The 17,451-nt window shown below is 33.3% G+C and overlaps 1 protein-coding gene across 4 annotated transcripts in view; it reads left to right on the top strand.

The window, feature by feature from the left end:
• STXBP5 (syntaxin binding protein 5) overlaps positions 1 to 17,451 on the top strand; it is a 185,752-nt gene that overhangs the window by 145,034 nt on the left and 23,267 nt on the right. For all 4 annotated transcript variants that reach the window (XR_010336586.1, XM_012452638.3, XM_012452632.3 and 1 more), the window contains 3 exons: positions 8,822 to 8,872; positions 13,609 to 13,848; positions 16,878 to 17,247. Coding sequence is in view for 3 of the 4 variants with exons in the window: in XM_012452638.3 (XP_012308061.1) it covers positions 8,822 to 8,872; positions 13,609 to 13,848; positions 16,878 to 17,247 (661 nt within the window). In the remaining variant the exon portion in view is untranslated. The remainder of the gene's footprint in view (positions 1 to 8,821; positions 8,873 to 13,608; positions 13,849 to 16,877; positions 17,248 to 17,451) is intronic.

Below are 17,451 nucleotides of genomic sequence, written 5' to 3'. Positions count from 1 at the left end.
TGCAAAGAGTTTAATCATGGTGTTGTATTAGGCATTAAGTTTTACAAATATTTGGAAAGCAGATGGGGCAGGAAAAAAAATTGAAGAGAAAAGCTCTGGGAGTTCAAGAATGAAAAGAACTTGGTATAGTCCTATCTTTACTGGACAAGTACTGATACCTCTTTAAAGATTTACCTCTATTTCAGGTAATAGATATAGATTCTATGGGTATTTCTGAGAGTCATCTTTTTGATTAACAGGCCTGTATTTAATTTGTTCTCTTTTTCATTTTATTTCTTTTCATTCTATAGAAGTAAAATTCCAGTTACACTTTTGGTTCATTCACTTATTCATTGTGGTGTTTATTAAGCACACATTAAGTGCTGAACACATACATATACAGTGTTTTAAAAGATAAATTCTGTTTCTGAACTCCTGGAATATTGTAGCAAGGGAGATAGACATTGATATTATTAGTTCTAATGGCTATTAAAATATGTGTAATAAGCGACAAGAGAGTTTCTACTTCCTGGTTCCACTTTTCCTCTTGGATTCCTTGCTATATCCTGCAAACTGAATTTTACTTTACTATCTCAGCTTTATTTAACACAAATACAGTCCAACATTATCCCTTTCGAGAGAATAGTGTTGGTTCTCACAAAAGTTATATTGTTATTTTTTCTAATTGTTGAAACTCAGTATAAACAAAAATCAGTTTGCTTTTTGGCAGCTTCATTGTACAGTTATAATTTTTTTTTTTTTACTTTTTACTGTTATGCCATTTTTTACTATAAATTTCAAATTCTAAAAACTGAAATTATAGTTCTGTTTTTTTCTTTCAAGAATGCTTGTTTAGAAAAAAGACGTGGACACAGTGGGTAGAAAAACTAACGGAAAATTACAGAACATCTGTTTAATTTCAAAGAAGTAATAGCAGTCTGCACAATTGAGAACTCAGGAAAATTTCTCCAGTTGCAAAGGACTAAAAAGCATCACCCATTATAAAACTTAGTTATTATATAATCATCCAAGTAGTCCCCTTGCCTGGATATTTGCTTCTCTTAGACATCATACATCTTTCCTTTGAATTGAAATTTGCATTGCAGACATAATTATTGTGATCAGGTATAACTTCATTATTCCTACTAAGCAAATGCAGCTCTTCACTGTTTATGCAACCAGAAAGTTTGATGTCATTATTCAGGCTTACGAAAAGAGAGCAATGACTGACCTTAACAACCTGCCTAGACTCTCTCAAACTAGTTTTCCTCAGATTGAAGAAACTTCTGTCAGGGGCAAGGGTTGAAGAATACACAGTGGAAGAAGGAAACAGAAACGATGTGTCTTTCAAGAACTCATCCAGATTACATGCTTTCAGTTTGAAGGTCACAATAGAAGATGAGTAACTTCAAGCCATGAACAGAAGTTTCTTGATAAATACAATGAAACCAGCTAGCTGGGTAAATGAGTTTTATAAATGATTCTGAGACTCCTGGGACTTAGAAATATGAACATCATAAAATTGTTGGACAGAGTCTACAACCCCATCATCACAAAGTTATATCAGAGTACAGGGTACAAGCCAGGAGGACCAACTGACTAGAGGTTCTCCAGAGGTGGATCTGCCTCTTCTGGTCTTGCCATCAAGGAGGCTGAATAAACAGACCTGAAGCAAGTATATTCCCCAGAAGTCACAAAAATTGAAAGATACATGGCCAGGTGCAGTGGCTCATGCCTGTAATCCCAGCACTTTAGGAGGCCGAGGTGGGTGGATTTCTTGAGGTCAGGAGTTAGAGACCAGCCTGGCCAACATGGTGAAACCACATCCCTACTAAAAATACAAAAAAACTAGCTGGGCATGATGGCATGTGCTTGTAATTCCAACTACTTGGGAGGCTGAGGCAGGAGAATCATGTGAACCCAGGAGGTGGAGGTTGCATTGCAGTAAGCTAAGATTGCACCACTTCCAGCATTGGTGACAGGGTGAGTCCTCTCAGAAAAAAAAAAAAAGATACAAACTTTTAGCTGGAAGTTCAACTTTAGGCCTTAGGGTTGGGACTTAGCCTCCCACTAAAAACAACTATAAAATTGGTTAAAAGATATGAGGTTAGTATTTCCAGACATTGAACAACAGGCATTCCAAGACTGTCATCCTGAGAAAATGGAGATGCATGAGGTGAGCCCCACGTTTCTCCCACCTTTCTGCTCAGCTTTTTGCCACAGACCATGTTCCTGTTGCAGCACAAGTGGAGCTGCAGTATCAGAAGCTGAGGAGGCAGAGCACGGAAGTTCTGGTTGCCGGCATGACTGGAATATTTGCTAGAGAGAAGGAACTGCTCCAAGAAATTCTAGAAGTCTCTGTGGAGATTCAAGCTAGGTCCTGAGAACTGTCTACTTTAAATGCTTGTATTAGAACTGTGTTAGTTAAACTGATCTTAAGTCTTTGTCTTAAGTTAGAAAAAGAAGGGCAGATTAAATGCCAAGTTAGTAGAAGGAATGAAATAGCAAAAAGTAGGTATCAGTGAAAGAAAACATAAATAATAGAGATAAAGAGTTTTCAAGTATGAAGGTCAACAGTTTTCAAGAATGAAGAAAATAGGCAGACATTTCTAACCATGAAAGAAGCCAAGGAATATAGCAGTAGTTTCTAGAAACTACTTCATGAGGAAAGTTCCACAATTAAGTACTGCAGCAAAATAACCCATGAGATGGAAAGCCATGGTAGGAAGATTGATGTTGATCTTTAAATCCATTTAAACTCAAAATTGTGTTTATGATATGTGGTATAAGTTTTAAAACTTGTAAATGTGAAAATAACATACCTATTAAAAATCAGGAAGAAGGAATGTTTGTTCATAAAAGGAAAAGAGGGCTACTTTCCTGATCTTTGAAAGCTGAGAGCCAATCTTTGCTGTCTAATAGTTACAGAAATATTTCAGCCTCTGAATATTTTTCACAATGTGTTTTCCTTAGAGCTTTTAAGAAATGATATATCTTGTAGTAAAGAAAAAAAAAAGGTTTGAAATATAGTAGTTTCTTTAGTTTCACTTTAGTTAGATTTTGGGAAAAGTAAATGTTTAAGCATATAGTATCACATTTTTTCTGCACATATTTATTAGTGGCTATCTGTATTTATACAAAGAAAGATATCAGATGGATGTCCAACTAATTTTAATGGTTATTTCTGGTTAGTAGGATGTTGGGGGATTTTTTTAAGGTGGAATTTTTGCATTATTTGAATTACTTATAATAAGAATGAATTATTTTTACAAAAACAGTTTAAAATTGTAGTTTAAATATTCGTAATGACATTGTATGTGGTTAACAACAACTGCCTGAGGTTTTCCCAGCTTTACACTAAAGTACCTATGAAATCAAAGAAAAATAGGAACATTCAATTTCAATAGAAATTAGGTAAGGATACGTGATCAAAACCCAAGTCAGTATTGCAACTGAAGACAAAGCTTTTGGTAGATACTGCACAGTTCTTCTGCCTGGCACTTACAAGCATTTAGATAGAAGCCTCTTCATCCAAGGGAAAGAAACCCATTACAGACATCCTAAGATTTAAATCCTTTCCCTCCTTTCCTCCCTCTCCCTCAACTCCTTCCTCCTACTCCCAGCCTCCACTCTGCGAAAGGCATGCGTGCAAAATAGACAAGCTAACATTCCGAAGGAAGTAGGCGATAACTAGTTAACATTCAGATTTCTCAGTGCACTCTGCAGTAACACAATGGACCAGCTTCTTGAGTTTTGAGGGGATATAGTTGTGAGCAAAACTTTGACATTTTACCAAAGTTATACATATTTCTCTTTGTTTTCATCTAAACCGAAGTTTTTGTAGTATTATAATACACCTTTGAAAAAATACTAAAGGCATACTTTAGAGCTCCTTGGGAGCTGGGGGAGTAGTACTGGCATTAACTTTCCCTTATAAAACTCTATCCTAAGGAAATAATCGAAAATGTATGTAAATATTTATGTAAAACATTTTTATTTCTGTGTGTACTGAAAAACTGGAAAGTGCCTAACTGAGTTAGAAGTATTCATATAAATATGCAGCCATTAAAATATACTGACAGCCAATGACACGTAAAAAAATGCTTATTTTAATAGCGAAAAACGGCAAGATACAGATTTCTTTATATAGTTGATATATGTATATGTACATATATATAGTTGGTATATATGTATATATATGTACATATATACATATGTATATACATATACATATATACATATGTATATACATATATGTATACATATGCATATACATATATATACATATGTACATATATTAAAAATCCACTTTACATAGGTATATGTACATATATATCAAGTATATATATGTACATATATATGTACATATGTATATACATATATATGTGTATGTACATGTATATACCTGTGTATGTGCATATACATGTATATACATATGTACATATGTATAGTTGATATATATATATACATATACCTATGTAAAGTGGATTTTTAAAAGTGGCAGGAAATATGCAAAAATGTTGCATATGGGCATTAATAGTGACCTTTTTTTCTGTATATTCTTTATTTTCCAAATATGCTATGAAAATGCATAATTCAAAATAAAGATAAAAATGCATGTAGTATAAGATGCAGTAAGAGAATATAATTCAATATGGGCCTCTAAATCTATTAAGAGGTTATGTATTTACACTAATTCTGTGCATTGAAAAAAAAATACAAGCTTTAAAAAATTTTTAGGAAGAAGCTAAAAAACATTATCCTGCATGTAAGACACCTTACACAAGAGTTGATACTGCGATTTCATCAACATGATGTTGTAGAACAGGCAAAACTGGTCTGTGCTTAAGCATCAGAGCAGTGATTATTCCTGAAATTGGACAGGGACTGATGAGAAAGAAGCCTGCATGTCCTTTTTGGGGTGAATGGTAATGTTCTTTATCTTGCTTGTTGTAACAGTTTGAGTTACAGAGATGTATATATTGTCAAAACTCCATGAATATACCTTTAAAATTTGTGCATTTGGATGTAAGTTTTACATCAAAAGAAAATATACTCTTAACCAAAAAAGAAATGTTTGGGGAACATCTTGTTTTGTAAAAATGTACAAATTCTCTTGCTGGCTTTGTCTCCACATCCTACAGTGTTAGATAGGTGTTACAGACTGAGCTAGGTATAAATACCTTGTACTTCAGTTGATGCATTGTGCCTACCTCTGTGAATATTACGTACTGCATTGCATTGGAGTTGTTTCATCTAATATGAGCTCCTGGGAGGCCGGAAGTATATTCCTGCCCTCTGGCACATGATGGGAAATGCCCAGTAGATATTTAATAAATAAATATTCACACCTCCACATGTAACACAAGTTTTTCTCTACTCATGGAAGCTCTTAGTGCTATAAAAGTATTTCTTGATAGCTAGAATTAACACAAAATAGCAAAAGTTAATCATCTAATATTGTCATTTCAAGTTCTGAATTCAAGGAGATTGCTTAAAATTACATCTAAGTATAATAGCAATCTGGCTTAAATATCTGTCATTTGAACACAAAGTTGGTGTTCAGGTTGTGGAGATCCAATTGCAAAGTGTTTCAGGAGAAAATAATAAATTGACTAATTAAAATTTATATGCCATGAAAAAGTCTTCCCAGTCATTTTGTGTGTGATTTTACCCTATCAATAAAATGTTGAAATTAGACTGAGGATTATTTGGAAAGCTGGTTAGTTATACTTAGTATTTTTTACTTAATAAAAATAGTACAAAAAAAACTTTTATTCTATGGGAGAGGTTAACTTAAGATGTTAAGATTTGATGTTATATAAAGTGACTTATAGTAGAAATCCTGAGGAGGATCAAAAGCATACACCTGCAAAATTCAGAAGGAAATTTTGTGCTGGCATATTTTTTGACAGCAATGTATGTATAGATACTGAATGAAAGCATAAATATGTTAAATATTTCAAGTTGATTAAAATATGTATTTAACATTTTATTTAGAGATGAATTTGTTACTTATATCTTATAAATCACTCAAGTTATTTCTCTTCTTTGTTTAGCCATTATGAGTTAGTTTTTGAAATGAACTTAACAGGTTGAGCTTACTATAGTGGTACATTGCATTCTATGCTTTTGTCCTAAAGTTTTTTTATGGTTTTATTTTAGTTACTTAAAATTTTGCCATAGAATTAGAATGAAGGGACATTAGATTATTTGCTTACCTTATTATTAACAATAAATAATATTTATTAAATCATACTATGTGCCAGGTATTATGCTCAGTTCTTTGCTTGTGTCATCTTATTATAATCCTCACAACTATCTATCCTCATATCACAACTGAGGAAACAAGTATAGAGAGGTAAAGTGATGAGCCTAAGGTTACACATGAAGTAGTTGAAGTGAATGTGAACCTAGGTTTGAGCTGATTCCAAACCCAGTCCTAACCACTATACTTTACTCTTCCACGCTTTACAAGCTAGTTATTAAGACTTGTTCACAATGTTTTCGATGGGCTTAATTATATATACAAACTGGGATTCATGGATTTGTCTTGGCTACTACCATAAAGTTCCTTAGTGTCTAAGGACCTTGCTACTCAAAAGTGTGGTCCACAGACCAGCAGCATCAGCAGCTCCTGGGGCTCCTTGGAAATGTCTCTTAAGCCCTAGTCACAGAGTACAGCATCAGAGTGTGCATTTTAACAAGATCTCCATGTGACTAGTGTGCGCATTCTAGTTTGAGAAGCACGGGATTTAAAGTAATTTGGTCAAATCAGAGTAGTGATATCTAAAGAGGCGATATCCATATCATATGATTCTAAAAGAGTTATCTTTAGACTGTGCCAAATAGATTTTCTACATCTGTTTACATGCACATTGTATAGATATTACTTATCAGTCTAGGTATATTGTACCTATGATATTTGATGAAAATCTCTGGATTTTTTTTCTGGATTTATTAAAATCTCTGTTTAATATTGCTTTTTGGAGGACTGTTTTAGGGATATAATATTTTCTAATTTTGAGGGTATTGGGTTTCAAGCACAAGAGCAACCTTGTATGTGACATCAAGTAACTACAGATTTTATTTGGCCATTTTATTTTTTGTATTGCATTTTCTCTTTTAACTGAAATTGTTTACATCGGTGAAAATGGGGTGACTTTTATAAATGTGATCCATTGTTGTTTGTTAAAGGATACTAATTAAGTTAATGAAGCTGAGAAGTGAAAACTTGATGTCCCTTCCAACCCCCATTCCTTCCCAGTTTGCCTAATGCCTCTTTCCTAACACTGGATTTGTCATTTTTTTAGATGTGGAAGTCATGTACTATGACTGGATTTCTCTTTGTTTACATGGCGCCCTTATGGACTAGCAGGGTCTGTGCTTTAAATATCTCCTAACAGTCCAAAATTTAACCCAATATATGTATTCCTGTATTAACAAACGAATGCTTTTTGACAGTTTCACATAGGAAGCACTTTTCTTTTACGCATGCACTACCACTAACGTAATAGCTATACTTAACCCCTAACTTTAAATCACTTTCTAGATTAAGACAGTAACTGATTTTGAGGATGGAAAGTGGATTCCAGTAAGTTTATACATTCACTCTTTTTCCAATACTACAGAACAATACCTGTGGTTGCATCTTATGTAAATATATAGTTTTAGATTTTACATGATCTTACTTAGTTTTTGCTTTTCACTAAAATGTAAATAGAAGAGTTAACTTTTATCAAGGAGTGGTTGAGTCAGATATTGTATAAAGTAATCAAATACTTAAATTTGATTAGATATAGGTTTGGTCTATAGGCTAGACATTAACTTAAAAAGTAATGAACCCAGCCAGGCACGGTGGCTCACGCCTGTAATCCCAGCACTTTGGAAGGCCAAGGCGGGTGGATCACTTCAGGTCGCAGTTTGAGGCCAGCCTGGCCAACATGGTGAAACCCAGTCTCTACTAAAAATACAAAAATTAGCTGGGCGTGGTGGTTTGCACCTGTAATCCCAACTAGTCGGAAGGCTGAGGCGGGAGAATCGCTTGAACCTGGGAAGTGGAGGTGGCAGTGAGCTATCATACCATTGCACTTCAGCCTGGGCAACAGAGTGACACTTCGCCTCAGCTGAAAAAAAAAAAAAGGAATGAACTCAGTAGTTATGAAGATGATGAGCTGGAAAGATTGTATATCACTTACCCAAACTTAGTCTTATGCCTCTATTCTCCTTATCTGCAACACCTTTCTTCTGAGAAGTTACTTTGTCTCACTCAGAAAAGCCTAACCTTTTCCTGTGAGCCTAAAAAATAATTAAAAGTTAGAATTTAAAAGACTTCCTTAAAGTAAAAATTTTAAGTACAAAAAGTTAATGCATCAAGTAAGTACAAACTTTTAAAAAGTTGGACAGGCATGGTGGTTCACGCCTGTAATCCCAGCACTTTGGGAGGCCACGGCAGGAGTTTCAAACCAGCCTGGGTAACAGTGAGACCCCATCTCTACAAAAAAATCTAAAATAGCCAGGACAGTGGTTACATACCTGTAGTTCCAGCTGCTTGGGAGGCTGAGGTGGGAGGATTGCTTGAGCCCAAATAATTGAGGCTGCAGTTAGCTGTGATCACACCACTGCACTCAGCCTGGGCAACAGAGTGAGACTTTGTCTCAAAAAATTAGAAAATAAAAAGTTGAAAATAAGATTTACTTTCCACTCCTAATATTACTCATTTTTTCATTATCTCAGCATCTAGCTTTAGTAATAAAAGTATTCACTTCTATCTTGAAAATCAGTTGACATTAGTATGAATCAAATATTCTTCAGAATTTTAAAAATGTCTTTTATTTTTCAGCAAAGATGTCAAGGAAGTTAAGCTTACCTACTGACCTAAAGCCTGATATAGGTAAGTAAAATAAATAAATAAATAAATATTCAAAATAATTTAACTCCCTATAATGGGAAGACAAGGAAATCCGAAGATTTATAATTACTGTAAGATAGTCATTGGAAAGCAAGTTTAAAATGACTAAGATGTTTAAGGTTTAAACATTCTTTAGCCTTTAGAATGCTGTCTGTAAATTTTAAAAGATAATTGTAATACAAATTCAAGCAAACCAAAAGAATATATTTTCTTAACCCTCTCATACTCTATGTCTAAACAGAATTTAGCATAAGATTGAATTTGTGCAATTTTAGATTAATTTTTATTAAAAATGGTTATATCCCATTTTACCACCTGAAAACCTATTTTGAACTCTATAATTTATGAAATTATTTTTATACTAATGAAATATTTAATATTTAAAAATAGATTAATTTTTTCTATATTACAGTGAATCATAGCAAGAATCATTACTAACTTTTTGATTGTAATAAATTGGGAAATATTTCTTTCATAGTACTTTCTGTGCAACTCATTTATTATGAAAGCAGGATGAATATATTCACATATTTATTTTGCTTTATATCCAACCCAGAAACAGCTCCTTGATAGCATATAAGGACAAATGACATTTCAACAAAGAAAAAAAAAAGTAGTATTTCCTATAATACCTGTAAAACATGGTATCTTTTTAAACTCATTTTTTATTTCTGTTGCCTTTAACTAAATAAGTATGACTGCTTAAGGATGATTTCACCCACCTCTGTCTTAGAGATAACTATGTTTTCTCTCTTGCATTAGCCCACACCCCTCACCACTATTTATTCTCCAGATTCCTTGACTATGTTTCTTATGCATCATGCCAACTTAGGTCTTGGTCCATTTTAACGTACTAATTTTAGCATTTCCAAATCATTATCTTACCTCAGTTAAGATTTTAACCTTGACCAGTTTTATCTCTTGGCATTATGTTTTGATTTGGGAATATAAAAGTTTGTTGAATAAGGCTTTGTGCGAGGAGGAGAAAGTGATACATACAAGTAGCATGTTGTAAGTGTGTAGAAAGTAGCATAAAAACTGATTTTACGGCATGATTGTATCATGCAGAGCTGGATGGAGGCATTAATGAAAACTTTTGTTTGAGTTTAGATCAGCCAATAAGATCACATATTCAGGCACTTTTCTGACATCTAAAAACTAGAACTTTAATTCTCAGTAATAACCATAACATTTCAGCTGTACGATAGTGGTTATGGGCTATCAAATCACGAAAACTAACAGAAAGTTTTAGACTTAAACATAGACACAAATTTTGACACTACCATATGCTAGCATGGTCATTCTGGGCAAGTCACTTAACCTCTCTGAGCCTCTATTTAATTATTTGTAAAATTGTGATGATAATACTTTTTAAGGTGGTTATGTAGACTCAATAAAATGATAAATGTAAAGTATTAGTGCCTGGCACATGGTAGGCCTTGCTTAGTGGTAGTTATTTTCCCTGCTGCTCTTATTACTAGAGCTGCTAAAATTAAACTTTTATTCAGTTTATTTAGTTTGCCAAACTTGTATAGATGAGCTCACAAGACCCATAATGTCTAACTTAAAAGGAGTAAGTGGAAGTGGTAATTCATGAATTGCTGAAAATTCTTTTTTTTCTCAAAAGTTGAGTCAGATAATAAAATAAGCAACCTGTCTCTTTCAGTTTCAAACTTGACTCTTATTCAGTCAGTTTTTCCATTTTGATCTAGCTTTAGAAGTTGCTTTGGTAATCTAATTTTTATAGATAAGTCATGTAATAAAAATATAATTTTAGGTTGTGAATTTTATATAGTTAAATTAGTCTATTAAATTCAAACATTGCTCATTTGACCGATGAGTTAACATTTAAAGTATAGGTTGTTGTGAATCACCTGTTGTAATTTTAATAGTTATCATTAAGAGTTTTTCCACAGGTTAATTTACAAAGAAATCTGTATTATCAACTTTTCTCATATCATTGTTTTCTCTTACTATCAGAACGTCACAACTGAAAATGTTCATTTGCCTTGTATATGTATGCTTTACAAGTAACAAATTAAATGTATTGTAATTTTAAAAATGTATTTTACTAAAATAACTTTGAAAACTATAAAGAAAAAATATTTGTAATCAAAATTATATTATAAACTCTCTGTATTGAGGCGTTGATTATGGGAAGTTGATTTATAGTAGTAGTTCTTTTCTACCATATCATAATTTGTAAATTATGAAAATGCAATCTCAAGCAAAAGAAAGATGCTTTTAGAAACTGCAGTTAAAAAAAAAGATCCATAGTATTATCATAACTAATATTACTGTTTTCAGAGGCTACCTATAATCAAAATTATGTTGCATATAGTTATTGGGAAATATTTTAAATCTATGAATCTAAATTTGATTGCAAAAACTTTTTCTAGGGTGTAACTAGGATTTGGCTATACCTTTTTTATTTAATAAGGCAACTTAGAAGACTTTAACATGCTTTATATTTTTCACATTTTGGAGAGTCCTTTCTTTCACAAGAGCATTGAAAGCATGTGATTTAAGGAGTTATTAGATGTAAGTAGTAGAAGCTACTGGGAATTTTAATAAATCCTAATGGTACAGCAGAAGCATTGGTTTAGATATTCTCAACTATAAATCTGCCTTCGGCAAGTGTTCATTGAATTCCTTTCACATGCAAGGCACTGTGCTAAATTCCACAGGGTATCAAAACGACACAATCTTTGCTTTCAACATACTTGCAGTCACTTTAGAGTGAGGCATGAGAAAAGTCAGAAATAACTACAGAACAAATGTACTCTAAGTTTTATGGGAGAGATACATGGCTATAGGTATTCAAGAGGGAGAGAAACTATGTAGGTTGTAGGAATCAGGAGAAACTTCAGGAAGATGACAGTAACTGAGATGGAAAATAAGCAGAATCTTGATAGGTAGGAGAAAAGGCTGATGCAAAAGCACCAATCAGAAGCAAAAGCCTACAAGTAGGTAAGTACAGGTTATGTTTGGAGAAAATTAAGTGGCTCTGTTTATTTCCCACAATGAACTGAAACAGGGTAGCACTGGGAGATAGGGCCAGGAGGGTAGGTTAAAGATATTTTGTGAGGAGTCTTAAAAACTTGAGTAAGATTATAAGCATGATTAAATAAAGAGGAGCTACTAAGGATTTTTTAGATTGAGGCCATAGAATTATAACTATGCCTTATAATTTAATTGGGTTTTGTTAGTAGTGAGATGCTGTGGGTGAGGAGATCAGTTGGGAATTGTCTAAGTAAATGGTGATGAGAACCTGAACTTAGGGTGATGGAAGTAGATTACCAATGGAAAGAAGGAAACAAAAATGTGCAATAAAATACCTTAGGGCTTAGCATCCCATCAGATGCATAGGTCAAATGAAAGAGAGGAACCCAAACTGTGGCTCATCTTAAGTGTTTCTCCCATTGAGAACAGGAGTGTCATTAATATAAATAGTGCCATTCGAAGAATTTACTGGTTTGGGGGAAATTATGTGCTTTGGTTTTGCATAGTGAGACATAACAGGAAAAAAGTCCAAGAAGTGTTTGGAAATGATGTTCCAAGAGAAACAAAAAGGCTAGGGCTTTAGACAAGCTTGGGATTAGCAACAGGGAAGGTAGCTAAAGATGAGAGAAGTTTTATTAGTATAATTTTTTAAATGTCCCTGTCATTACAGACAGAGCTGGGTAAAGCAGTTTGCCTGGTATCAAGTGTGAGCCAGATGGCAGTTGTATATTTTGATGAAAATGCCTTAGGTGAATGTGGATTACAGTTAAAATGACATAGAAGAAAAATGGGAAAAAAGCTAAACTTTTGTTGATTAAAGGTTTTTATATGGGCTGGTCTGAAAAATAAATGATCCATCATACAGTAAATTAGAGGGTGGAATCAGAGTACTTCTAAATGCATTTTAAAGTAGAAAATGGAAAAGATCCCCACTTGTCAAGCTCTACCAGTTATGGATTATATTACCAAAGAAAGACACAGTACCATGAGAAGGAAGGTGCTGAGGGCTAAGCAGCCAGGATCCCAAGGACTGAACATTCAGATATTCATCGACATGCACCCAGTTCAGTTCTGAGGAGTGTGAATTTGTTTATATATTTAAGAAAAGGGGAAAATTTATTAGCATAAAAGTAAATTGTTTTCGTTTTCAGTTACATTTGACCCTTAAACAATGCGGGTGTTAAGGGAACCAACTCCTCACTCCGACCAAGTCAAAAATGTGCATATAACTTTTGAGTCCCCAAAAACTTAACTTCTAAAAGCGTATTGTTGACTGGAAGCCTTCCCAGTAACATAAACAGTAGATTAAGACATATTTTGTATGTTAGAAGTGTTATATACTGAATTCATATAATTAAGTAAGCTAGAGAAAAGAATGTTATTAAGAAAATCATAAGGAAGAGAAAATGTATTTATTATTCCTTAAGTGGAAGTGGTTGTTTTTCCATTGAATAGATTGAAGAGAAAGAGAAAGAGGAGGGAGGGGTTGGTCTTGCTGTCTCGGGGTGACAGAGGTAAAGGAAAATCCATGTATAAGTGGACTTGTGCAGTTCAAACCCATGTGGTTCAAGGATCAACTAAAATGAAGTTAAAATTAAATATACTATAGATGTTGTCTTCTTGCAGATCAACTGCTTGGCCAAATTTATACCAAAACCCCACAAATAACTTATTTTATAACTTGAGCAATCTCACAACATTTTTAACCATTTCAGATGTAAAGGATAACTCCTTCAGCAGATCGCGGAGTTCAAGTGTAACAAGCATTGACAAAGAATCCCGAGAAGCAATCTCTGCTCTTCATTTCTGTGAAACGTTTACTCGAAAGACAGACTCGTCCCCTTCCCCTTGTCTGTGGGTTGGAACAACGCTAGGAACAGTGCTTGTCATTGCACTGAACCTTCCCCCAGGGGGAGAACAAAGACTTCTTCAGCCCGTAATAGTGTCTCCAAGTGGTATGTATGTTTGCTGCTGCATTTAGAGTTATATTACAGGTTTGATTTACTATGATGGAAGCCTTTGTTTTTCATTCTTGAACTGATCTAAGAATTCTAAAATGTAAATGGGGACAGCAACAGCCTTATGTTTTAATGAAAGAATTCATAGAACAAGATTTCAGAATGTTGTTTATTTTTACAGCCATTTTTTAAAATTCTACATCATGTGTAAAATAATTACTATGTAAGAAAATATTGTTTTAAAAAAGATTACAGTAATACATTCATAATACCTCAAGCAAATACCACAAGCAAAAGAATGGTGTACATTTAGGAGAAAAATAGAAATATACATTTTTAAATATTCTACACATGATTTTTTTTAATCTCCAAAAGTGAAACCTGAGATTATTTTTCTACTTTGAAGTGTTAGGAAAAGGTGACTTGAGAGCAAATTTTAAACAATAGTAATAGACTTTATATATTGAAAATGAGTTTGGATTTTGTCGAATGTTTGTGAAGTCTGTTAGGTCAGGAGATACCTGAGAATTCTTATTTCTGTTACTACTTATTTACGCTCATCCAGATAGAAACAACCATGATTTTGCTTGTAAATCTATCTCTTGTTTGTATACTGACTTTTACAGTTTTTGGAACTTAGAAGTTAAACTGCAATTATATTTCTGAGCCATCATTACATTAAATAGTTTTATTTATTCATTTTGCTGTATAAATGCTTGAGGATATACCGCACATCAGGTTGTTAAAGAAAACAGGTTACATAGTGATACTCTTAGCAATCTCAGTTTTTATTAGTAAACAACAAATATGTATATTGGAATAAAATAAACTGGAAAGTTGAAAATCAAATGTTAACAGGAGTTGTCATTGGTAAGTAGGATTTGGGGTCATTTTTATTTTCATTTTTTTACTGATTTGGAGTTTCTAAATTTTCTATAGCAAACATATACCAATTTGTAATAAGAAAAAAATGTTTTCAATAAATGAAAATGAGTGAGCAGGATTAAATATAGATAATTTACTGTTAACTACAGAAAAAAAGTATTTAATATATTTTCCAACTTGCAATAAATCAAATTAGCTGTGAAGTGAGTACAAAAATAACTTTCATATGTAAGAAAGAAACTTAGTTTCCTCTCAATGATGGAATCTTTGAGGTTTGTTTTTAATAAGATACCTATTAAAAAAATATGTCAGTGACACTTACGTCATCTCTATTGGCACTGTGAGAAGAGAGAGATGTTTTGAAGCTGATGGATTTCTGTAGTTAAGAACTTAAAGTGGTCTACTTTGTCTGCTATTATTTTTTCTTTTCTTCAAGAGGAAAATTCAACAGTTAACCACTACTCTGCTGGGAAACATGCTGAAGTCCCATCAACTATAGGACAAGCAAACATATAAAAGTTATTTTAGGGCAGTTTTTTAAAAAATCCACATACTAGAATGATGTATGTGCTATAAACAGTTCCCAAATTAGCATGGATAATTCAGCTGACCTCATCAAAACTTTAAAGGCAGAAGGACTCTTTGGGTGTACCAGAATAAAAAGAGACCTTGAAAGAAAAGTTAGCTTTATAATATGTTTTAAGGTAAATAGTGGTAAATAGTAATTAAAACTTTTAAGATTATTACTGTCATGTGTTTCTGCATTTTCTACCAGGCTGCTTAAAATAGTTAAATTATCTGCTCACCAAACCTGGATGTAGAGTAGGGTTACTAGATTTAGCAAATAAAAATATAGGATGCCCAGTCAAATTTTAATTTATATAACAAATACTTTAATGTAAGTGTGTCCCATTTAGACTTGGACAGATATGTAGCATTTGGGACATACTTACACTAAAAAGTATTCATTGTTTATCTGAAATAACAGATTTTATCCTGCAGCCTTACTACAGATAAAACATAAATGCAAAGCAGAAAGGAAAGAATATTTTTTCTTTTAAGAAAAGTTTTGAGAGAACATCAGGAACTCGTAAAAGAAAATAATATACGGACAAAATACTGCAAGCTATAAAACCTTATATAAATTTAAAACAAAACATGGAAAGTCTTTAGAACTGAATGCTAACTCAGTTATCTACCCTCCCTTCCATTCTGTTAATGTTTTTAGTTTACTCAAAAGTGAGCATAAAGCATATTTGTACGTTATCAAGGATATAGGGGAAAGGGTATCATTAATTGAAGCAAGTCAAGAAATGTAGCCTCTAGATTAGGATGATAAGCTGACCGAAATAATGCCTTAAGTATATCTGATATTTGTTGTAAATCATTTAAAATGAATTATGATTTTAGAGGTAATGATTACAAATGTGTGGATTTTTTTTCTCATTGGCCATCTAGATCAACACTGTTTATTAGAAATGCAATGCAAAGCCCCATAAATAATTTTAAATATTCTAGTAGTCACATTAAAAAAATGCAAACAGTTGAAATTAATTTTAATAACATTTAGCCCACTGTATCCTAAATACTGTCATTTTAGCATGCAATTATTAAAAATTATTAAGGTGTTTTACATTTAACTTTTTGGAGTACCAAAATCTTCAGATGTGGCATGTGCTCTACTCTCGCCACATGCTGCAGTTGTTCACCACACTTTGGACAAGGCGCATTCCCAGTGCTCTTCAGCCACATGTGGCCCCATACTGACTGCTCCAGGTGCTGTCCACTTGCTCTCCTGCTGACTGGTAGTGCACTTGCTGGGTGTAAGAGAAAACAGTTCCAGATACTCTAGCATGTCATTTTTATTCATTTAAAGACCAGCTACATGTTTGCAAAATTTATTATATGTAATTAAATTGAGAGTGATCATTAGTGGCATTTATCTATTTGGAGCATGTAAGTTAATATCTTTTTCCAGACTCATAAATATCATGCTTAAAATCTGAATCCTGTCAATGAGCTAGTGTTCAATTCAATATGCATTCAACATATTTTTGAGTATCTGCTGTCTGTCAAAGTTAGAATAAACATGTTTACTCTGTTAAGATATTTAAGTTATTTATTAGACTTCTATATTTTAGGTACTATATTGAGGTTAAAAGGTGCAATCTTGAGAATGGCATTTCTGGATACCACAGGCTGCTTAATACCACCTGCATATGAACCCTGGAGAGAACACAATGTTCCGGAAGAAAAAGATGAAAAGGAGAAATTGAAAAAACGGCGGCCTGTATCAGTATCCCCCTCCTCTTCTCAGGAAATTAGTGAAAACCAGTATGCAGTGATATGTTCTGAAAAGCAAGCAAAAGTAATCTCACTGCCAACCCAGAACTGTGCTTATAAGCAAAATATTACGGAGACCTCATTTGTGCTTCGTGGAGATATTGTAGCATTGAGTAACAGTGTCTGCCTTGCTTGTTTCTGTGCCAATGGACATATAATGACTTTTAGGTAAGAGTTAGATATTTTTTTAAACACAGTTATAGCATTTCCTCCCTCGAGTTATACTACAGAATTGTTTAAAAGAAATGCTTTTTTTTGGTTTATAGCCTTAGACTCTGAGAATTTATTTTGATTCAGTTAATAGTGAACAAGTATATGAGGAGTATAAACCATTTTTTTATCTCCCACTCAAGTATACAAACTAAATCATAA

Source organism: Aotus nancymaae, unplaced genomic scaffold, assembly GCF_030222135.1.
Source record: "Aotus nancymaae isolate 86718 unplaced genomic scaffold, 86718_ANA_hifiasm-v0.15.2.pri h1tg000040l, whole genome shotgun sequence".
NCBI lineage: Eukaryota > Metazoa > Chordata > Mammalia > Primates > Aotidae > Aotus > Aotus nancymaae.
The sequence above is the reverse complement of the archived record's forward strand: the minus strand, read 5'-3'. Positions and strand labels throughout refer to the sequence as shown.